This window comes from Uloborus diversus, chromosome 1, assembly GCF_026930045.1.
Source record: "Uloborus diversus isolate 005 chromosome 1, Udiv.v.3.1, whole genome shotgun sequence".
Lineage (NCBI taxonomy): Eukaryota > Metazoa > Arthropoda > Arachnida > Araneae > Uloboridae > Uloborus > Uloborus diversus.
Genome location: NC_072731.1, coordinates 261,146,235 through 261,171,140, shown reverse-complemented (window position 1 = coordinate 261,171,140; position 24,906 = coordinate 261,146,235). Strand labels below are relative to the sequence as shown.

General features: G+C 32.3%; 1 protein-coding gene across 1 annotated transcript in view; it reads right to left on the bottom strand.

The window, feature by feature from the left end:
• Window positions 1-16,328, bottom strand: part of LOC129227289 (DDB1- and CUL4-associated factor 7-like) — a 30,336-nt gene extending 14,008 nt beyond the window's left edge. The window contains exons 1-5 of the mRNA XM_054861828.1: window positions 16,235-16,328; window positions 12,839-13,000; window positions 11,026-11,226; window positions 7,862-7,975; window positions 847-979 (exon numbers count right to left, since the gene is read on the bottom strand). Coding sequence (XP_054717803.1) covers window positions 847-979; window positions 7,862-7,975; window positions 11,026-11,226; window positions 12,839-12,985 — 595 coding nt within the window. The 5' untranslated portion in view covers window positions 12,986-13,000; window positions 16,235-16,328. The remainder of the gene's footprint in view (window positions 1-846; window positions 980-7,861; window positions 7,976-11,025; window positions 11,227-12,838; window positions 13,001-16,234) is intronic.
• Between the last annotated feature and the right edge of the window lie 8,578 nt (window positions 16,329-24,906).

Genomic DNA, 24,906 nt, shown 5'->3' with positions numbered 1-24,906 from the left:
TAATAATGAAGTTCTTACGAGTGATGGAATCGAACTTGGATGCAATTGAACTGCTCTTTAAGTGATGTCCAAGCAGTAAAATCACATCGCAAAAAAAGGTAAGCGGCTGCAAAAGAAGTGATGCAATGATGTTTCAAAATTCAGATTTGATTTTGGGATCGTTCAATTTTTCACTTTTAATAGCTTTTATGTGCTATACTGTTAAATCACTCAAGATTTCTAATGCTTCTTTAGTTACTGTTACTTTTGCTTTGTCCAGGACATTTTTCCATGACTTGAAATAAATTTCCATGACTTTCAATGAAAATTTCAATTTTCCATGACTTTTCCAGGTTTGAAACTCTGTTATCTTTTTTCCAGGATTTCCATGACCCGTACGAACCCTGTTCATACCATGGACTGGGAAGACACCAGGAAAGTAACTTTACATTTATTGTTTATAATATTAAAGAACTATGCTTTTGTATTTATAACTTTAATTTAAGGCCATTACATTTAGTCAATGATTCAATTATTCTCATCAGTTGCTTGCTGGCCAAGAAGTGGCAGTGTAAATAATGTAAATAAAAAAAAACTTTTTTATTTAAGATGTTCTCTGTCTCAGTTTAAAACCAACATAAATTGAACAGACAAGCATCGTACACACTGGAAAGCAATAAAAATGCAACATTTCTTGTATTGTACTTTAGAAGCTAGTAAATTTTACTCTTTTTCAAGTGCACTGTAAAAAAGCTGTACATTTTAATCATTTTCCATTACATCACACACAAATAAAGATCACAGAAGTTTTTAAAAACATGTAGTACAACTTTTAGTTTTGAGGTTAAGCAAAAAATGGATACATACCCACACTTCCAAACATATCTTTTCCACCTCCGCCCCTGCTGAAAGCAATGTCATAAACTTCCTTATCATGAGCAATCAATTGTGTCTTCACGTGACCAGACACCAAATTCACCCTGCCAAGTACCTGACCAGTCTAAAAAAAAAAAAAATTCAAATGTCTCTATTGAAAAAATAATTAAAATAATAAGATTATTGAATATTATTTTTTGCTTGAATTGCAATGGTAATTTTAATGATGGAGATTTAGCTAAAACTTAACTAAAAAACCATTTATGTAATTTTAAAATTTCATTTAGCTTTTAAATAAAACCAAACATAAATTTTGAAAATTTATATCAAGTTATTTTGAGCTAACAAATTCTCTGGATTTGAGTGCATTACCAGATTTTTAAAAGTAAAATTGAACAATTTTACAGATTCATAATGTTTAATGAAACAGCAGAAATCAAGGCAGAACTTGCACTTTTGCAGAACTTGCAAGCTCAGCTCTGCACTTTTTTTTCAAACAAATTTTTAGAAATTACGACAGAAAGCAACGGAGCTCATTGATAATGCATTCCAGAGCCCACCAATGTATTGCTCAATCCATTTGCACACGCGTGTCATTTTTGTGTATATATTTGTACTTTATTATAAGAATTTTTAACTTTGGATTTCAATATTAATATATTTGAATATAGTAAAATTTTTTATCATGACATAAAACAGGGTTCATACACAATTTTAAAAGTGAAAATTAAGAACTTTTTAAGGACTCTCAAAAAATTATAAGGCCTCATCGGAAACGATTAGATAACTTTAGGTACATAATTTCAAAGTTTTCCGGGGGGGGGGGGGGGGCGCAAAGTACTTGATACATATCATATATACACATACACAAGTGCATAACATTGTTTCAAAAGGCAGGAGAGGCACAATTGACAGGGATATTCCATTATCAGTGAATAAAATTTTAAATTTTCATACATCACAGGAATGAGTAATCAGAGAGCAAAAAGGAAAAAAGAAAATTTAAAAAAAGAAAATCTTAAAACCAAGAAGAAAAGGGATGAGATCAAAATGGGGTCTATGACATTCCAAAATTCCAACAAAAAAAAATGGCTAATTAACCAGTTTCAAAGATAAAACAATTTTTTTTCCCCCTATTCAATATGCTTGAAACAATTGGGTAGTAAGTAATACAATACATGGCACATATCCTTCATAAAACATGGTATTTATTTCTCAAATTTCAGTTACAAAAAAAGATCAGGAAAACGGGGGTTAACTGTAGAAAATTAGTGAGTAATATATCACTCTTCTTTAAGATACTTAAACTATGGTTTTGTTATTATTGCTTTTCATTTGTTATGGTACTTTCTTACAAATTTGCTATATTGCACCATTTCTCGCAAGTTTGTTTATTTTTATATAAATTTAAATTTTGAAAGAGAAACTAAAGAAAAAAAGGGTCCTCGAATAAAGGGGTTGATGGAAACAGAGTTCAATCTTTGCTGCATCACTCAATAATATCAATTTTCTACATTTTTTAGAGAAAAATATCTTTATTTAACAATTTAACTGAAAACATTTGAATTTAAGGTATTGAAAATGAGAACGTAAATTTTTAAATTAGATTTGTTTGTAAAGTAAAAATTGACAGCAGTGTAAAAAATTTCTTATATGGTAGAACATACTTTTCACAGCGAGAATTGAAAATAAATAAATATATAATTGGTTATCCTTTTTCCTTGCACTAGAACTCATAATTCGGTTTTAGAAACTTCATAATACTATTTCGAGATTGAAAAACAACTTGAAGGTTGCTTCATTTAAGCATGAAATTCCAAAAGCCAAGTTTCAATACGATCCGAGACTGGGAGTTAGACCACATTTTTTTTATTGTCTTTTGCATTTTTTCTAAAATAAATTTAAGAAATAAAGATATTATTGAAATGATGAATAAAATAAGCAGATATAAAGAAGCATTTGCTAAAAAAACTTCCAACATTTAAAATGATTGAAATATTTGCAAGATGCAAAAAGATTGAAATCTCGAACAAGGCATGCAATTTTCGGCAAAATGCCTGTCTGAAGTCGTTGGCATGTCTCCCAAACATACGTTTTTGGCAGATATCGCCGAGGATGAAGATTTGAGGGGGGGGGGGGGAAATGGAAAAAATAAGAAAACGGGGATCGAACTTGATATAGTTTTTAAAAAATTAAAAGAAATTTTCAGAAAATTAAGGACATTTTAAGGATTTTTTTGGGGACTTCAATTATGCTTGATGAAATTACTTCCTTAAGGGGTTTTTAAGGAAGTACGAACCCTGATAAAGTATCAACTTTCTAAAAAAAATCTTTGCATTTAAAAACTAATGATTTGCATGTGTTACACAAGTGTAACTGTGAGGTCACACACGCAACACGTACAATTAATACAGTAAACTCTTAATTATTGGCGGTCGGATTATCCACAGGTCTTTACACAACGTTTTTGTCAGACTTATAATTGTGTCATTGTTGGCTATTTGATTTTACATACATTTTCTGCATTCAATGTTAGTAGATGCAATGTACAGGGTTCATACTCAGAAACTAGCTGCGTCGCCCGGCTTTGCACGGTCTGCCTTGAAAACAAAAGTTATGTCAAGTGTCACGTATTGCAGAAGAATATCCAAAAAAGAAACATTTTAAATCCCCTAATTGCAGGAAAAGCCTCAAAACAGAAAAAAATGGCAACAGATCTTTCATTTAATGATTTTCTTCACGCTACAAATTTTAATGAAAGGACATCCTCAACAAGGACAAAAACATCCTCAAAAGTATCTTCCTAAGCATTCGTATTAAAATGAAATCTTAAAAAGTGAAAGTGGGAATGGCGGGGGGGGGGGGGGGGGGGGTCATTAATGTGTCTCAGCTTAGTTTAGTGGCTAACACACAATGGCAACAGATCTTTTGTCTCAATGATTTTCTTAAAAGCTATAAATTTTAATAAAAGCATTGTTACGGAAAGTTGAGATGAAGCACTGAATAATAATTTGAATAGAGGAAAGCCTTCGAAAAATAGGGATTCTAGGCGTCATAATTAATAGTTTTTAATTGATATCTCCGCTAATTATGATCGAAGGATTATGTTAAATAACCAAACATAAAGCTGGGAAGATTGCGAATCCATCAATACCTGGTTCCAGGGTTCGTATTCAATTTCAGAAATTAAATGAAAGAGTTTTGAAGGAGTAAAATGGGATTTTGAAGGCGTACTTTTGGGCTATCCCTATATATATAAATTTTGTCACTTTTTTTCAACAGATTTGAACCCCTTCCCCCTTCGTCACACTTTACCTTTCTCCTTCCCTTGTCACGTGACCTATTTTTCATAAACATCTTATACATATAAAATCTGAGTATCTATCTATCTATGTCCAAGCTTCTTCTCCCGAACGACAGTGAACTGACCATCGAACCAGGTATTGCCGGATTCGTCATCTTCCCGTCTTCATGTTTGGCCATTTAACATAATCCTCCGATAATAATTAGCGGAGATATCAATTAAAAACTATTAATTATGACTCTTAGATTTCAAAATCAAATCCCTATTTTTCGAAGGCTTTCCTCCATTCAAATTATTATTCAGTGCTTCATCTCAACTTTCCATAACAATGCTTTTATTAAAATGTATAGCGGGTGAAGAAAATCATTGAGATGAAAGATCTGTTGCCATTTTTTTTTTCTCGAATATGAACAGGTAAAATTCTTGTTTTTATTTTGAGGCTTTTCCTGTAATCAGGGGATTTAAAATGTTTACTTTTTGGGGTTTTCCGCAATCTGCCGCAAAATTTCAGTGACCTTTTTTTTTTTTTTTTTTGGTTCAAGCCTGAGTGTTGAACTCGCGTCACTTGATATAACTTTTATTTTCGAGGTGGACCGTGCAAAGCCGGGCGACGCAGCTAGTATTGTTATAATAACTGTGATGTCACTTTTTGCCACCCTCTCTTCCCCTTGTCACAATTTCATGAACCTGTCTCCCCTCAAGGCATGACATCACTTGTGGATGACTCTTTTTACAATGTCAAAACTGCAATTTACTCAACAATTGCCTTTTTAAAAAAAATCACTTATATAGTACATCTACAAATGTATTTTTCAATATTTAAACATTGAACAAGCCGACTTTTGCTACTGAGAGTGCGGTGAAGTTAAAAGTAATAATCATAATACTTGACAATAGAGACGTACCGAGTACTCAGTAACTACTCGGCCAATTTGCCGAGTACTCGGTACTCGCCCAAATTCTGATCAGATACTCGGCCAATACCGAGTAGTTGCAAAAAATTGAATATTGTCCAAGGCAGATACTAAAATTTATAGAAAAAAGAGCAAGCATTATATTCTGCAAGCATTTACAATTAAAATTTATAAGTCAAATTTTAAATTTTGAGAATAATGAAGTTTGTAATGCTTCAATGGAATAAGTCCTTATTTTAATGTCCCCAAAGTTGATAAAAATTATTTATGTAAAATTATGCAAAAAAAAGTATAGAAAATATGGAATTTTTATGTTGAAAATGGATTTTTGTTACAAACAAAAATTAATTATAAAAAATTATGAAAATACCTTTGCTTAAAAAATAAAAGGAAATAAAACAATGTTAAAAGCACAGTGCAGACATGTGTTTTGGCATTGCAAGGAATTCCTTTTTCAATGCACAACATGGGAGCTCGTAGATTTAAAGGCATCCAACAAAAGTCAGATTTTTTTGTCGAATGTCTTAACATTCTTTAGCTCACATGTTATGCACTGAAAAAGACGTTCCTTGTAACAGGGGGGGGGGCAGAAACACATGTCTGCAGTGTTCCTGCACATTTGTTGTATTAAAATTATTTATGTTTTGCGGACTAAAACTATAATTGATTGGTATAAATTTGTTTTAATTCCAACTTGATTAATCATACCTTTTATTTATTTATTTTTAATTAAAAAAAATTTTTTTGTAAAATTTTTGACACAAACAAAATTGTTTATATAATGCGTAAATTGAATTTCAGCAGGAATTTAGTGTTAAAAACTATTATATGGACAAGGAGGTCTATACTACTATTCCAATAAGTTCAAAATTCATCACATGTGTGTCGGTGGTTCTTCATAAAACATAATTGGTACTTGATAACTTGGCCGAGTAGTGAAAGGCCGAGTACTCGGTAACTCGGTACTCGCCCGAGTAGTAAAAGGCCGAGTACTCGGTACTCGGCCAAAGTGCTACTCGGTACGTCTCTAGTAATAATCATAATACTTGACAAAATAACCAAGCACCATTTAAGCATGATTTAATTCACTTATGAAATGTCTTAGTCATCTAATAATATTTTCACATTCAACTTTTATGACTTCAATAACCAATTTATAAATCACTTCATGAAAAAATCTATGTCAAATTACTACATTAAAATCGTTCTTATACCTTAGCCCCTGTGACAAAGTTAAGTTATCGATCGAATTATTTTGAATTACTGTCATAGAGGACAATTATGTAGCCTTGATCTAAAAAAGAAGGAGTTTTGAAGGGATTAAAACCAAAATAAAGGAGTTTGAAGGGCCCTTCAAAAAATTTTCCTAAATGAAGGAGTATTGGAGGAGTTTTGAAGGAGCGTACGAACCCTGATGTAGCAATATTTTTATTTAAATGCATGCAAGAGTGTCATTAATATTTTTTAGCTATTGTATACACTAAGTATCGTTTTTTACCTACTATTTGGATTATCCGCGGTTCCTGTGACACCCTATTCTGCGGATAAATGGGAATTTACTGTATTGTTAAAGTACTTTTTTCAAAAAACTGATACTTTATGTCATGACACATATTGGTTCCTTATATCTTAATATATAAAAATCAATGTCCTGAGATAACATATATATATACATATATATATATATATATATATCAACGCACAGCCGAAACCGCTGAAGCTTCAGACTTGAAATTTGACAGGCATGTCCGCATGATTACAAAAGTAACCACTAAGAAAGGACTTTTCGAAATCTCAATTAGTTCGGGAGAAATTAATTAAAACCCCTTAATTTCTGAGAAATTAAAAACCTGTCATTGAAATTCAAATCCCTTATTTTCGAAGGCTTTCCTCCATTCAAATCATTATTCAGTACTTCATCTCAACTTTTGGTCGATAGCGAACTATAAATTTGATATTGTTTTTGTTTCTCACGTGGTTCTTCGAGGCTTTTCTCAAGTCAAATCATAATGTTTCTGTCTTTTGCTTTTATTTTTTCAAAACTAGAAACGAAGTTTTTAAGAACATCATCACAGGTGGACTATCCTTTTGAATTTAGAAGAGTGCAGTTTCCTGTAAAAGTTTGCTTTGCAATAACCGTTAATAAGTCACAAGGACAGACATTAAAAGTAGCAGGGATCGATTTAAGAGAAGACTTTTTTTCACCGATGTTATGTAGCTTCCTCCAAAGCCAGTTCATCAAGCAGTTTAATAATTTTAGCACCAGAAAAAAAACAAAAACTGTTGTATACAAAGAAGTTTTAGCTTAAACATAGGTATAACAATAAAATGTGGATGACCTCTGTTTGCAAAGATAACCAATACTTTAAAAGGATCGTTAATAACAGTTAAAGATCGGTTAAGGACAAGGGCATATATGTAAGGAGTCCAGGGTCCCCGGGATCCTCCCCAAATTAGAAAAAGTTATAGGTAATAAGTAATTATTATAGGGGATTTTCGAAACTAGGTGCACCAAGCACTGTTAACCCCTGCTAATTCCATTACCCGAGCAATGCCGGGTACGGGAATGCTAGTTCAAATATATAAAAACTTAAAAGCCCAAGTTTGAAATTCCCAAAGTAAAGTGCAAATAAAATGACACACTTTTGCAAATGAATAGAGCAATATCTCCAGTATTAAAGAACTGATTTAAGACAGAATAGCCGATTTGCTGAGGAATATAAAACTGCAACATTAGAATGTCAAACATTAATGATAATGAGATACAGGTAAAAATATTGAAGCATACTTCTAAGCCCCAAATGGTGCAAGTTGTATCAATACTTGATGTTCCTAAAAGATTAGGTTCTATTTCATTCCAGTCAAAGGAAGTCAGAGGAGCACAAAAATCAGAATTCTTGTTCTGGAAAAAATTAAAGCACATTAGTAACTCAAAAATAGCTATAATAATAATTAGGGACGTACCGAGTAGCACTTTGGCCGAGTAGCCGAGTACCGAGTACTCGGCCTTTCACTACTCGGCCGAGTACCGAGTTACCGAGTACTCGGCCAAGTTACTAAGTACCAATTATGTTTTAAGAAGAACCACCGACACACATGTGATGAATTTTGAACTTATTGAAATAATAGTATAGACCTCTTTGTCCATATAATAGTTTTTAAAACTTAAATTCCTGCTGAAATTTAATTATGCATTGTATAAACAATTTTGTGTCACAAATTTTACAAAAAAAATATTTTTAAAATTAAAAATAAATAAATAAAAGGTATGATTAATCAAGTTGGAATTAAAACAAATTACAGTGAAATCCCTCAAATGCGGACACTAACAGGACAATTTTTTTTGTCCGCAATAGAGAGGTGTTCGCAGGACAGGGGTTTAATAATGTTTTTTGCATTGGAACTGGGGAATTTAAAATTGTCCACATAAGAGGGGTTTCACTTGTTAGGTTAGGTGGTTAGGGAGGAGCTTCACTGTATACCAATCAATTACAGTTCTAGTCCGCCAAACATAATTTTTAAAAGCAGATAAAACAAATGTGCAGGAACACTGCAGACACGTGTTTCTGCCCCCCTCCCCCCTCCGTTACAAGGAACGTCTTTTTCAGTGCATAACATGTGAGCTAAAAAATGTAAAGACATTCCACAAAAAAATCCGACTCTTGTCGGATGCCTTTAAATCCACGAGCTCCCATTTTGTACATTGAAACAGGAATTCCTTGTAACGCCAAAACACGCGTCCGCAGTGTTCCTGCACTGTGCTTTTAACGTTGGTTTGTTTCCATTTATTTTTTAAGCAAAGGTATTTTTATAGTTTTTATGACTAATTTTTGTTTGTAGCAAAAATCCATTTTTAATATAAAAATTCCATATTTTCTATACTTACCTTTTTTTGCATAATTTTTAATAAATAAGTTTTGTTAACTTTAGGGACATTAAAATAAAGATTTATTCCATTGAAGCATTAAACTTCATTATTCTCAAAATTTAAATTTGACTTATAATTTTTAATCGTAAATGATTGCAGAATATAATGCTTGCTCTTTTTTTTAATATAAATTTTAGTATCTGTCTTGGACAATATTCAATTTTTTGTAACTACTCGGTATTGGCCGAGTATCTGATCAGAATTTGGCCGAGTACCGGGTACTCGGCAAATTGGCCGAGTAGGCCGAGTACCGAGTAGTTACCGAGTACTCGGTACGTCTCTAATAATAATACTGTCGAACCCTGCAATAGCGAAACTACAAAGGACTGTCTTAGTCCTTTGTCTTGTCCTACTGTCTTAGGAAATGTTATCAGAGGCTTCGCTACATCCGATATTACAAAAAAAAAGTTTAAACTTGTTCATATACTTCTATAACGAATACCTTTTATCAAGCAACACTTCTATTTGTAATTAGGATGAAGTAGAATACTAGTATCAGTTATTTTACTTGGTTATCAACAAATGATAAGAATTTATCTTTTTTTTTTGCTTGACTAATTTAGTCATGGTTAGTGTGAAGTTCACAATATTATTGTAGAAACAACAGGTAAGGACCGTGGTTTGGAAAGGGGTATTCTAGTGAAAAAGAGGGTTATTGTTACAGAAGGTGATGTTTGAGTATGAAAAATTGGTGAGGAACATAGGTAGGACAAATGTTATGAAAAGATGGAAATTTTAGAAATTTTTGGACCGCTATAACCATTTCTCAAACGTTATGTGATTGTTAAAAGCATTGGAAAATATATTAACAACATAGGAATTCACTTGGGACCATTTAAAAGTATCGCTACAACTGGAAGGATTGTTATAATCTGGGTAACTATAGCGGGGTTTGACTGTATTAATAATAATGTAAGTTTGACCAAAAACTTTTTATGCTTCAAAATAAAAAGATACTCTTCATTTGAACAGAATTTTAGCTGAATATTTCTTATTGTCTACTAAAAACATTCTACTTGTAAGTAACTAAACCATTCCAACTAGAACATATCTTTTTGAAACATAATTGTTGAAATTGCAAAACACCTTTATTGTTTTGAGTCATACGCAAATCAAAATCTTAACTTATCATGAGACGCAATGTGTCTGTTGCATCAAATTTCTGTGGAGCTTTCAAACCAGTTAAAAGCTTGTGCATCTTCATGTCCGAGGCAGTTTGTTACCCAAAGAGTTGGTGCATGCGTTTGTCGCACTGAGGATCATTTAGAAGCATGTTTTAGCAAAATTATAAACAGTTTGAAAGAAATTTAAGTCTATATATTTTTTTACAGTCCATTCTCATTCTAAACAAAGAATCACCAATGTCTATGTTTTCACTATACACTAGACAATCAACAAAAGAATTTGATCGTCCTTCTTCCAACTATCATCCACAACAGTTCAAATAAAACTGGAGGCTTAAGCTGCCAACAATAGATGGTAGCACCATTCAATTTCCATCTCTATAAATTATGCAACATGAATTTGCATACAATTGTTACATGCAGCATTGCAAGTAACAAAGCCAACAGAATGCTTGAGTTTGTGAATAGATCTATTTCAAACAAATCTAAGAAGGTTCTTCTGCCTTTATATAGGAGAGTTTAGTAAGACCCCATTTGGAGTATGCTGTGCAGTTTTCGTCGCCTTATCTGAGGAAAGATATTTGTGCATTGGAGAGGGTTCAAAGAAGGGTAACTAGACTAGTAAGGGGACTTTCAGATTTGGATTATGATACCAGACTTAATAGGTTTAATATGTATAGCCTGGAGCAAAGGAGGATCAGAGGGGACATGATTCAGTTGTTTAAATTTATCAAAATGAATGATGTTAATGGATTAAATTTTAAAATTGGGCCAAGGGCCTGTTGCTGGTCGTCGTATTTGTATAAATTGAAAGATTACAAACATTGTGCGTAAGTAAGAGAATATTACAGCAGAAAAACACATGAAGTTTACTACAGATGTATTGAGAAAGATACTCACATTGTTTAATAAGCATTCCAATCTAGTTTCAGAGTCACTGGCTCTCCAGATTCGAAGATAATCACCACTAGTTGCGAGAAGATCAGGATAAATTCCTTTACTATCCGGTATCCACATAATTTTTGTAGTTGGATAAGGATGGTCGAAGGTACTTTTAGCAGTAAATTCTGATGTTTCCTCATCTAATGATACAATCTGAACCTAAAGAAATGGACAAAATAAAATATAATTTGCTTTAATTTGGACATTACTAAGACTTTCAACTAAAACGAACTAAAAACTCCACCCTCAACCCCCCCCCCCCATTTAAATGTTGTTGGTAAAAACAAAAGCAAGGTGCATAAACATGTTCAAAAATTCAATTAGATTGTGAGAATTGAATGCATACAAATAATTATATAAATACAACATTAAAAATTAACTTTTTTCTTCACTCCAACATGTAGTCAATATCAATTTACAACTCACATTTAGGTATACATGGAAAATTACTAATGGTTATGAAGTCAACGGAGATCAAAGAGTTCCGTTAAAAAAATAAATGAATGCCAAAAGCTAAAAATTTTTTAGCTATTAAGTTTTATTAAAATGAAGAGAATATTACATTTGAAATACATGAACAGGTTTTAGAGGGCTCTTCTTCTTCAATGGGGTTGTTTCCTTGAGTCAAAAGTAGTACTTTTTGTCACTGAAATTGATAGAATAAGCAAAAAAAATAGCATGGACTCGGAAAATACTTTCATTTTCCCAACAGTTATTTTTTAATTATTTTTTTTAAATGTCTGATTCTTCAAACAAAGGGTGGTCTTGATGACGTCACAAATGATGAACTATGGCCCATCTTTCTACTGCATTTCCACGTTATGATAATCAAGAAGCGAATTACAACTGCGCTCTAACGCTTGCTATCAACCCTATCGTTGCCAATACACGTGAGTAAAGATGTAAATTTAAAATTTTGGACCGTGAATGGCAACACTGAATGGCATTTCATCATTTGTGATGTCATCGGACAGAAACGTAAACAGTGAAAGCGCACCGATTTAAATAATTTCTTAAAAATATTACACTTTTTAAACAAATTATTTAAAAAAGGGTCAGATCCTATGTTTTTAAGCATGCTCTTTCAGAAAAAAATACTTTTAAAATTTTAGAAACGATCCCACTGCAGGTTATTGCAGACACGTGTTTCGGCGTTACAAGGAACAAAATTTTCAATTTTTCATTGAAAGGCATCAAATTTTTCAGTTCTTTCGCATTGAAAAAGGCGTTCCTTGTAACGCCGAAACACGTGTCTGCAGTAATCTACAATTGTGCATTTTCACGTTGTATGTTCTTATTTTACTTTTTATGCACAAAATCGGCAGAAGCGTTAAATGATGAAAGAGCACCGATTTAGGTAATTTTTAAAAAATATTAAACTTAAAGAAATTATTTAAAAAATGGTCAGATTCTATATTTTTAAGCATGCTCTTCCAGAAGAAAATCCTTTTAAAATTTTGGAAATGACCCCATTGAGAATGATAAATTGACAAGGATCAGCTTAGCAGGGCTCGGAGCCTATTCTGGTTCACACTTTTGTATTAGTATTTCAAAAATTAGATGAATAAAGAAATGTCTAAGGATATTTACTTTTCCAAAGTGCTTCTTTAGCAGTAAATAATACTTATTCATTATTCATAAAATTTATAATTCAATTTTATAAGAAACTGTACAAGTAATTTTTCAAAAAATGATTATAAAACAATGTACAAGAGATCTGTACAAAATCAAGAGAATTTGTGAACAATGTTACACAAATGTAGATTGAAACCTTATTATTGTATTCTTCGATGAAACTTCCCAATGCTAAACGAAATCGCTTGTCTGGACGAACACTCCAATTCATGCTGTACACAGTCCAGGGAGCTTCATATTTGTAGATTTCCTTCCTTTTCGGAGGAGCAGAATGGACAGCCATTTTGATTTCTCAAAACTACAAGGAAAAAGAATTTATTGCATAGTTTAAATTTGCAAAACCATATCATAAAATAAAAATAATTCCAACACACTAATCAAATAGTTGGGGGAGACACCTTGTTATAGGTTATCATCATTGAGGAATTTTCTTCACAGCAAAAAAAAAGGACCGCTTATACCAGCTTAAATTTGAAAAGTAAACAATTATTTTACCCCCCCCCCCCCCCACACCAACTACAGCACTGCAACACACGTGAATTCTGCTTTACTGTTGCTAGTTTAGTTCTTTGCTTCACAACAAGTAATGCTGTTTTAAGGTTTGATGAAAGCCAAATGCGGGGGCGGATACAGAAATAACTTTTGGAGGGGGCCCGGAACAGCAAAGACCCCCCCCCCCTCCCTTACAAAAACAGTATTTCATTCCAAAGTTTTCACAACTTTATTTTTTAATTTTTTTTTTTTTTTTTGGATCACTTATGGCCAATTGATCTACTTTTAAGTACATAAATATTATTACATAAATCTATACCTCATTTGAGTTTTTATAAACTAATTTAAATTTTAATTATAAAATAGTATGTAATTAGGAAAATCATAGCTTTATAACACATAAGTTCTAATGAAGAATTTAAAAACCATTTCTTTGCTAATTTCAATGCCGTTACTGATTTCTTCGTACAACCATGATACAGTTGAGGTGACATTTTGATATTACATGCCATTTCCAATAATACAGTCGACGCTCGATATAACGACCATCTCCGTCCCAGAGAAAAAGGTCTTTATAACGCGTGGTCGTTATAAGAGGTATAATTAAAAAAAATATACACGGTCATCATGCATGCCCCGCTGTTCTGAAAAAAATGGTACTTTTTCAAACATTCCAGTTAAATGCCCAAATTATTTTTATCATAGGAATTTTTTAGAAAAATCGTGTGCAAAATATTATGACAGAATATTAAACAAATTTTAAAGTAGAAAATATTGGGAGGAAAATGTTACACACTTGCAAATCTGCTACTACTACTACTACCACAACATTTTCTGAAGATAAAACCAGACAGATGTTTGCCTTTTTGACAGAAGTGATTTTTGCAAAACATTATTTTCTGTTTCAGATATAGGTGATAAATTGTGTTTCTCTTGCTTTACAAAGAAACATTTAAAAGTCCTTCGAGAACCCCAAATCTTTAAAACCACTAGATTCAAACACCAAACTACCAACACATCTGTCAACTCCCTTTTCTTAGGAATCTGGAAATGTCTCGATTTTTCCTCCCATTATTTTTTCTGTGCTAGCAGTGGTGAATGGTAATCCCTCCACCCCTCTCAAAGTTCGATTTGACATTGAAAACTTCAGGCAGATGTCCGTAAACAATAATCAAAGTCATTTCAAGCTACAAATTTGTTTATTGGATTGAAGAACACCAGAAATAGCGTCCGCTGAATTCGGTCGCTGTATTGGATTAGACGATACAAAAAGGTCGTTATAATGAAAGCAAATTAACATAGAGTTCATAGGAACAAAGTTGGGACTTTTACCACTGGTCGTTATAATGGGACGGTCTTTATAATGTGTGGTCGTTATAATGAGCGTCGACTGTACTATGGTTTTGCGAAGAAACTGTCATGTAATTTCTTTCAGTTTGCATTTTTTTTAAGTTGAAAAAGAAAGCTATTCTTTCTCAAAGAGCTTCCTGGATCGAAATGACTTTTATATCACGTCTACACATTTTCTTAAAAACTGTTAATTATTGACTCCGCCAAAAATTAATGGACAAATCGCAATATTATGTTCCCTTAAATTTGAAACCAGTAAGTTAAATGAATTTTGCAGCTCTGGCCTCTGACTCCAGTATTACTTCTTTAGGGAACAAAAATACTTTTATTCAAAAATATGTCTGTGTGTTGTTCTTTTCAAACTACAGTAAAAAAAATATGTTCTAGAGAGGCCAATTTAAAATAATAAATGAAATAGTTAAATTAATAAATCCTCCCCCCCCCCCCCCAAATCTGCTACTGGCCAAATGTGAACATTATGCATCTATATTTCTTTTTTGAACAAATTTAACTGTTTGTCTCCACCAATTTCATGCAACCCCCCCCCCCCTTCCAAAAAAAAATGTTGGTGTAGCTTGCACCATGATTAAGGGTATCCCTTTCAATGACTGATCAATTATTGTAGGTCATTTATATCAAAAAAAAAAAAAAAATCATAAACTAGTTTTATAAGGACAATAACACAACATACCAAATAGCCAACTGTAAAATTAAATATCTAAGTAATTTAAATATCATATTCCAGTTTTTCCCCCGCTTTCATTCTTTTATATTCAACAATCTTGTTCAATTTTAAGACTACTAAATTTTTTAAAGTTATAATATAAATAAATAATCATTTTATTTAAATGTTTAACTTAAAAAATTGAAATAGTAAAATTTCAAGCACTACTGTTATTAGCATTGTTATCTTTAAATTACTTGAAAAAAATAAAAGCATCTGAAACAAAAGTATCGAAAACAGAAAAAGTCAATGAAATTACACAAAAAGTTCTTATGTATTTCATGTTACAGATGAAACAATGTAAAAAGTTGAAACAGGGGGGGGGGGGGGAGAACCTTAAACTATATTTCCAATTTGTTTGAATTATAAACCAATTTTAAATACTGTTGCTTTTTATTTTTATAAATCCTTAACTTTATTGAGAATTTTAAGTTACCACTTTTACACCTTTTTAGTGCTCACTAGCGATTTAAGTAACGATAAATTTTTTGTCTACCACTACTAATAACTACCACTCAAATATTTTTTATGGAATAACTGAAATTAAAACCTTTTATATTACATAACATGACGGCAAAATTATAAGGCGGAATAAAATAAACCATAAGGTGATAGTCTTGTAACAACAGTCTATGTTATAGTGAAACTGAAAAGAGATTTTAATTACACAATTTACAACATCAAAATATCGGTTTTGTGTACGGCTAAATAAAACCCATTCTCTCTAATGAGTTGGGAATTCATTCAACTAGAAAAGTCAATAGCATTATGCATTCTTTAATATAATTTAATGTGAGAAGGGATACATTTTAAGAGCCTACAAGTTACACTTTTAAATTCGAAATGTTTGTTTATATATTTATAGCACAAGTATAACACTCTTCAATCCTTACAACAATTAAGTGAGAAATAACTTTCATTCTGGTTTCATTTTAAATTTCTTAAAAATCATAAATTATTGCTTACTTTGGCTTTCCGAGTGATAAAATCAAACTGCAAAAACTATATCAATCACATTTTTCATAAACATTAAGCGTCGCTTCTTTTATGGATCGTAGTTAAGACGACGTTGATCTGCTGCCAGTTCTTGCCAACAAACTTTCTTAACTGGGTGACTTTGGGTATGTTCGAATAGAGTAGCTGGTTAACCCTGGGTAATTTACCAGGCAGCTACCGGTTAATAAAAATTAGAGTCAGGGACTCTACTGATGAAGACAGTCTATGGATACTCTTCGCAAATAACTGCCGTCATCAAATGAACCGATCTGCGCGAAAAACTTTTTAACCCCCTCGCCTCGCTACTTTCTCCGAACCATGGAGCTAAGAGTAGCTCCATATGCTCCGAACCACTTATCGCCCCACCTCCGTTTCTTACTTCGAGAAAAAACCATAACTTGACGCTTGTGAGCATAGATAAAGATAGTATTGAAAATATAAAATGCTAATTTTCATTTGCAGCAAAATATACTATATATAAAGCATTTTTATTCAATCCCTATAACTCAAAAACAGAAATGCACTTTTTATAAAATATTTTTTTATACTGTAATCTGGAGGAATTAAAAACACCGACTCTTGAATTTAAAAAAAAATAATAATAATAACAATAGCACTTTGAAAATTCATAAAGTTGGAGATGAATGATGAAGTACTTTCATAGGGTTCAAAACTAAGGTGTGAGTTGAAAGCTCCTGAACTCTAATTTGTTTCGTTTTTAACTTGCGATTCCTTGTCTGAGCTCTGAACAACAGGTTTCATTTACGTTTTCAATTTCGATAGTCGCTGGCTCTTTATTAGTATCTTTTAAATACTCATCGCCCCTCCAAAATTTATCGCCCCTAAAAACACAAAATCGAACCCTTAAGGGGTACAGTACCTCAAAAATGACCAAACGATCAAAAAAAAAAAAAAAATATTGCTTATTTCGAAACTAAACACTAGTCCAAACACAGGGGAAAAGTTTCATTGCTTTAGTTCAAATGTTTGAAAAGTTATGAATGGTTTTAGGTCGTGCTCGCTAGTGTTCTTATGCAAAAAGAAAACTTTAAATTGATTTTTCTCGATGATCGTTTTTTTTTTTGTGTTTTCGTGTCATACGAATCCCTAAGGATTTTTTCTATTAAAGATACAGCTTTAAAGTAATACTTTTTGCAATTAAGATAATATATTTAACAAAACTGTGCATTGGATAAGCATTTTATAAATTATTCGAATGTTTAGAGCATGTTATACCTTTAAAAACCAAAAAATTTTTTTTTTGAAAAAAATTACGATTTTTTCCGTAATTGATCACAGAAAATTTTCTAGTAAACACAAAAGCAAATGAATGCACAGATTTTTGGAGATGATGATTGTGATCGTTAGCAAAAAGATTTTTTTTATATTAGTTTAAAAACAAAAAAGCCTTAGGGATTTTAAAAAATTGAAATTTTCTTAAATATTTTAAATTTTTAAAAAAGTAAGCAATATTTAAAAATTTTGTAAAAAAAATTATTGATTACAAAGTATAAGTAAGCATGTTATGGTTTCAACAAAAAATAGAATTTATTTAAATTTAAAAAAAAATTGCTTGAAAGGTACTGTGATCCCTTAAATGAAAACGTAGGGGGCGATCGCCCCCCAGTTTGGGGGGAACCACTGCTCCAAACCATTTTTTAATGATTTTTACGAATATTTGCTGTAAGAAAAGATCCAAAAGTTCTCAGTAAAAAGAATTTATTCTTCAAATTTTTAGTCCTTTCTTGCCAGGAAATATTAAATTCAAGTGTCGCCTTTGAGGATATGGTTATGCTATGACCAAAATGGCGGGGCTCAAAATTAGCTATTATTCATAAATGCTAGATTTAGACATTACACTAGTCAAAAATTTTAATTTTCATAATAGGAATTTCATTCTGAGCTTTAAGGAAGGGACCTGGACCTAGACACCATCTCCTTTTCTATGCTATTTCTTTCAATCCATCTGAATAATCACGAAAATATTTAATAATTTACTTTTATTATGTTTTTATATCACCTAGGGATGCGCCAATCAATCGGCCATTATATCGATCACTTGGCCGATAATTTAAAATCAGCCAAATTTTGCCAATTAAACGGTGGAAAAATATTTTTCAAAATAATTTCTTTTAGTATACCTCCAACAAGAATCATAATGAATTTGAATACATTTATTAATAATAAATAAATATAATTTTTTGCAATCATTAAATGTAGTACAAAAGAGTGCAGAGTAAAAACAAAACAAATAGTTTTGAAAGAGCATAAAACTGAATGAAATATTAAAGAATAACCCTCAAGATTTTTGTATTGGAATGCAAAAAACATGAGTAAGGAAATTCCCTCCTCCCCTTCTCCAACCACATATTTGCAATAACCAAAAGAACTTTCAATCTATATAAAGTCAATATTTTCCCTACCCTGACCTCCCACTCCTACGCTCGTCACATCCCCTGCCTTGAAGCTACTTTTTATTTTATGTTATAGTTTTTGGCACAAATAGAACGGAAATATAAACAAAAGTGTATACGATGCCACTATAATCCAACCTCAACTCCCTCCAACTAAAAAAAAACTTTCGTTTTATTTCTGAAAGAAAATTAGGATCATTTCCTAAGCTTAAGTTAGGATATCCTCACCCCCAGCTTTTGATGACACAACATTTGTTTATTTGTTTTCCAGTTTTTTTTTTCAAGTTATTTTTTTCTTTGAAACTACACATATGGTTACATCATACATTTTACAACTTACTCTTCAAATTATTAATTTTTGATTCAACAAAAAATTTATTATTAAAAATCATTTGTTAAAAAATGTACATATTATTATTATTATCATTAGAAACTGATGGTTGAAATAATGTGACTTTTTAAATTTTTTCTATTTTAAACAAATACTATACACATATTATATATACAATGTTGTAACATTTTTCATGCGTCAATTCTTTTCCTCTTTAGAATAGTGCTTTTAGATACCTTTATAACTTTGTATAAATAATAAGTCTTAGATTAAATGGTTACTAATAATTAAAAAATAATTTAAATTAAAAGTGCTCATAAAGTAAGAAGGTTCAAAAATTATTTATAGACTTTATGAATATCATTAATTCATCATTAAGGTCATAAATTGAAGACAAACATGAGACGAAGAATTCAGTGTCAGTTTGGCGATATTTATTGAGACTCTCATATAGAGCCAACCTTAAAAATCGAGGATATTTCTAAAATGAATATGTTAAAGTCTTTTATGCAACGATTTACAGCAAAATAGGCATGAAAGTATTTAAGATGTTCTATTTGCTTAAGGCACCACAGTCAACTGTCAATAACTCGAAATACCAACGGACTGGCTAAAACCTTCGAGTTATTCGTAGGTTGATTTATGATAAGTTTCCACAGCCTTCTCAAGAGTTTGGGACCCAATGCAAACTTTGAGATACAGGGATGTTCGAGTTATTAGACTTTGGGGTGTCGCTCGTTGACTGTACTGTACATTGTGTTATCTCTTTTACACATTTTACTTAATGTCGTCCTTCACAGTTATAGTTTCTAGATGGCAACAAAAGCATAAATTTCATTAAAAATTTGAAAGTCTCTCTCTCTACATTTACCATACTTTTAAAAAAGTACAGTGGTGGTAAAAAAAATTGCATCACCTGCGTCTCAAAGGAGAGGAATATCATCCCGACTGCATTCAACACACAGTCAAGCATCCCGTATCCCAGATGATTTGGGGATGTATTTCTGATCAAGGAGTGGGTGGGCTTCACTTTGTGCAAGGAACAGTAAACGCTCAGGTGTATATTCGCATTTTGGAGGAGAAATTGCTTCCTACTATCCGGGATCACTTAACTTCCGTTCCAAACGTCATTTTCCAGGATGATTCTGCTCCGTGCCATAGGGCAAAACTGGTAAGTAACAATTTAAAAACCTTTATCCTGCCATTAGACTTTAATTGACATGGGGTTAAGTAATTTTCTTTCTCTCAACTCACACGCAGGTTCAGAAAGGAAAAAATGAGCATGGGGTCAGCAGTTTGCCTTGGCCCGGAAACAGCCTCGATCTACATAAACAATGATCAGATTCCTGCTGTTATATGTTTATTTCATAAGTTTTGCAGAATTTCACATCTATTCATGGTTAATTGGTCAGCCAAAACTTCTGACATAATCCCATTGTTGCGAAAATGCGAGGGCGATGCTTTTTTTTACCAGCACTGTAGGTAAATGTCTAAAAATTATGCATTTATGAAGCATTATTTCTTACAAGCATACACAAGTAGATCTAGACCTATCCATTGACGTGTCTCCGTACACTATGCAACCAACATGTTTCATAACTTTAAACAATATGTGATACAATTTTGCACAAAATTACAGAAAGACAGTATAATTTTGATAATATTTTATTTCAACTATTTTTAGTGAGCAGAAGCTCATAAATAATGCAGTTAACTACAAATCAATAACATATATAGCATGTTTCACATTTAATGATTTCTTCATACACATTCTGTGATTGAATATTTACAATGTAAAAAATGAAGATTTTTGTAAAAACATATGAACAATTCAAAGTTGAGATTTAAAATTCCATGAATTAGAAAATAAAATCAAATAGATGCGTAATGGAAAATTTCAATGAATGGAATGATATGTTTGTTAACTTTTTAAAACAATGGAGTGATTTTTTATGCATACTGGAACATTTTTAAATAAACAAAATGAACAAATAACATAAAATACATTTACTATTGGTTTTCTCTAAATTTTTCTTTTTTTAAAATACAGGGTGTTTATAAAGTCGTGTACTGATAAAGAAAATTCTTTAGAAAAATAAATAAAAACTACAGGCTCATAGCAAGTGGAAAAAAAAACCCATAAGAGTTTAAAAAGAAAAATATAGGAGATTGGTAGAAAAATATATAGGAATTTCAAAAAGGTATGGGATATAGTATGTTTAAAGCACGGTACCAAAAAAAAAAAAAAAAAACTGAGCGCCATTATCAATACAATTCTATAATGCATGAAAGCATAGCAATGTGAAGAGTAACAGATGTGAAAGAAAATGAATTTTCGTACCCATAGCCGCTTATATAAATCATGTTTTTTTTTTTCTATTTTGATCCTTATCTCAAAAAGTATTGCTTTATAACATGAAGATGCTGCGACATGTGCACCTTTTGTAGCTCTAAGGAGATTAGACAATTTTCAACTATTGGGGGGATTGGGTTATAATACGGATATTGTTAGGCATAAATGCCTGTTAATAACAACAGTAAATAATCCTATCTCATCACCTCACACTCACAACACCAATAGTAAATGAATGTTTTTCCTTACTTATAACGTATTACCAATCATTCTGCATGACTGGGGTAAAAGATTCTTATCAGCACTCATTCACATTGGTCGAATCGACCGAATGTCTGGTTTCATTTTCGTCCACCTTTGGCGGGAACTCCGTAGTGGATGACAAATACAAATACAAAAGTGGCGACCAGCAACAGGCTCTGGGCCCAGCTAGACTGGTCCTAATCAATTTACAATCCCCAGTGAAGATCAATGGCCCTCTTAAAACTATCTACTCCCTTGCTCATTACCACCTCTTCCGGTAAACTGTTCCAAGGTTCCACTACCCTGCTATAATAACAATTTTTCCTAATATCCATGTTAGCCTGAGATTTAAATAGCTTAAAACAATGACCCCTTGTCCTGTTTTCAGTGCTAAACTTCAGCCCCGTAACATCTTCCATTTTAATAAATTTAAACAACTGAATCATGTCCCCTCGGTCTCTTCTTTGCTCAAGACTGTACATTTTTAGCCTTCTAAGCCTGGAATCATAGTCTAAGTGAGAAAGTCCATTTATTAGCCTTGTGGCTCGCCTTTGAACCCTTTCCAATACATTAATGTCTTTCTTAAGATAAGGAGACCAAAACTGAACAGCATACTCCAAATGGGGTCTTACCAAACTTCTATATAAGGGCAGAAGAACTTCTGTAGATTTGTTTGAAATAGATCTATTAATAAACCCAAGCATCTTATTGGCCTTGTTACTAGCAATGCTGCACTGTTGGCTAAACTTTAAATCCTGACTTATTAAGACCCCCCAGATCAGTAACTTTGTCTGCCTGACTAATGTCACATAGACGTCACATAGAAGCTTCTAGGACGAATCTGATGGCACGTGCGCCTAACAATAGCAGTGACGAGTGTCCGTTCACCTGACTCGGGGGATATTTAAACTGCTCACGGCTTATGTTCTTTCTCTTTGATCATCTCTCGTCGTTGTAGGCGGTCGCTAGATCGGTATTCGAACTTGCTTGTTCATGCCGCTCGCCCTTTATTTTCTACTAGTGGCACCCGCACGGCTTCGCCCGTAATAGAAAAATTAAAGGTCTTTTGGTTCGCCTGTATATTTACAAATAATGTATGGTGAATGTTCTCGCCAATTGGCTTGTACCGACGTTACGGTTCCACGTTATGATAATTTCGTATCTCGCCAATTGGCTTGTGCCCATGTTACGGTTCCACGTTATGATAATTTCGTAATTTATGATAGTTTTTTTTCTTAAAATTGGAATAAAAAAAGAACCACATCGAATTTTCGAAAAATCGTTTCCAGGTGCACACCCCCATGCTACAAACTAACTTTGTGCCAAATTTCATGAAAATCGGGCGAACGGTTTAGGCGCTATGCGCGTCACAGGCATCCTACAGACATCCTACAGATATCCAGACATCCTCCGGACAGAGAGATTTTCAGCTTTATTATTAGTAACTAGTGGCACCCGCACGGCTTCGCCCGTAATAGCAAATCAAAAGGTCTTTTGGTTCGCCTGTATATTTACAAATGATGTGTAGTGAATTTTCTCGCCAATTGGCTTGTGCCCACGTTACGGTTCCACGTTATGATAATTTCGTATCTCGCCAACTGGCTTGTGTCCATGTTACGGTTCCACGTTATGATATTTTCGTAATTGACTCATCCATCTTATGATATTTTTTTTCTTAAAATTGGAATAGAAAAAGAACAAAATCGAATTTTCGAAAAATCACTTCGAGGTGCACACCCCCATGCTACATACTAACTTTGTGCCAAATTTCATGAAAATCAGCCGAACGGTTTAGGCGCTATGCGCGTCACAGACATCCTACAGACATCCAGACATCCTCCGGACAGAGAGACATTCAGCTTTATTATTAGTAAAGAAGATGATGAGCTGGAGTTAGCTTATTTCCAAATGGGTTTCTTCATCAAAGTTTTTAGTCGATAGTCATGCAGTTTGCATTGCAGTATTAGTTATCTCATGCAAAAGTAGCATGTGGAGAGATTATGTTCTTAATATTTATTTTTATCATTTACAGCATGTTTTAACTATTTACATTATTGCTTAAATAAACGTCATGGAAGTCAGAAATAGTTAGTTAGTCTTATTTCAGAACTCACTCTGCTAGTATCAAAGGAAATATTGGGGAGATATTATTAGATTAGAAATTCTCCCCAACAGATATAAACTGTCATATTGGTATTAGAAATATGCGTCAAAACAAAATTTTCCGGGGGTTGACCGTTAAAATCCTCTTACTGTGCCCCTAAGAGATTTTCTTTCATAGATACCATTTCAAATTTTCAATGTTAGCGCCATCAGCTAAAATTGTAGCAATGAGGAAAAAAATTAATCGTGATAAGGATCAAAATAAAAAAAGAACTGTGTAAAATCTCAAATAGTTTCCTTAAATAAATTTTCTTCATGAATGACAGACTTTATAAATGTCATGTATTATGTATTTTACAAAGAGTGAAATTGTGAAAAAAAACAACAACAAATAACCAATAAAATATCTTCAAATATAAGTTTTTAGATTTCTTTAAAAACCAACACAGTGTTATTATATTTTATGCAATTATTGCAGTAAAGCTCAATAAGTCCATTACTTCCATAATACTCACATGCAAGGCTTTTAGAAATTAGCACCGTTGATTTTTACTTAATTTTAACAGAATATTAATGCACAGAAGAAAAAAGGGATCATTTTAGTTAAAATCAGTGGTGTTCAATTTTTTTCTTTCCCTGGGGGTTTCGCATTAGAATGAAAATCCGGAGTTAAAGCATATCAAATTTACATATACTATTTAAATTTTGACTATATTGTACATGAAAATATGAAAAAAAAAAAAAGAAAGAAGCCAAAAATTGCTGTTAACATTAACACATGCTTATTTTATTAATCTATCTGCTTATAGAAACAAATTTCTTGACTATTTGGCTCCAAAGTTTTATCTAACATTCTTAATGCTGAATGTAGATGATTGGCTGTTTCTTTTTGTAATTGAAGAGTTTGTAGCTCAGAGTCAAAATAATCAGTAAAAGATGAGGTGATAAATTTTAGCTGCCACGGTGTTATGACATAATATTTGGTTAACGGATAAATACAAAGTGTTTTCTGTATGAACTTTAAGATTTAAAACTTTTACATTATTCAATTTGAAATCCCGAATGAATTATGATACTATGAAAAGTGTTTTTTTAATGTTAAAAATTCACATCATTAGAAAAATTATAACACTTGTTCGGCATGTGTCATAAAGTACATAATGCAAATCATGATTATGAAAAATTTAAATTAAGCAAA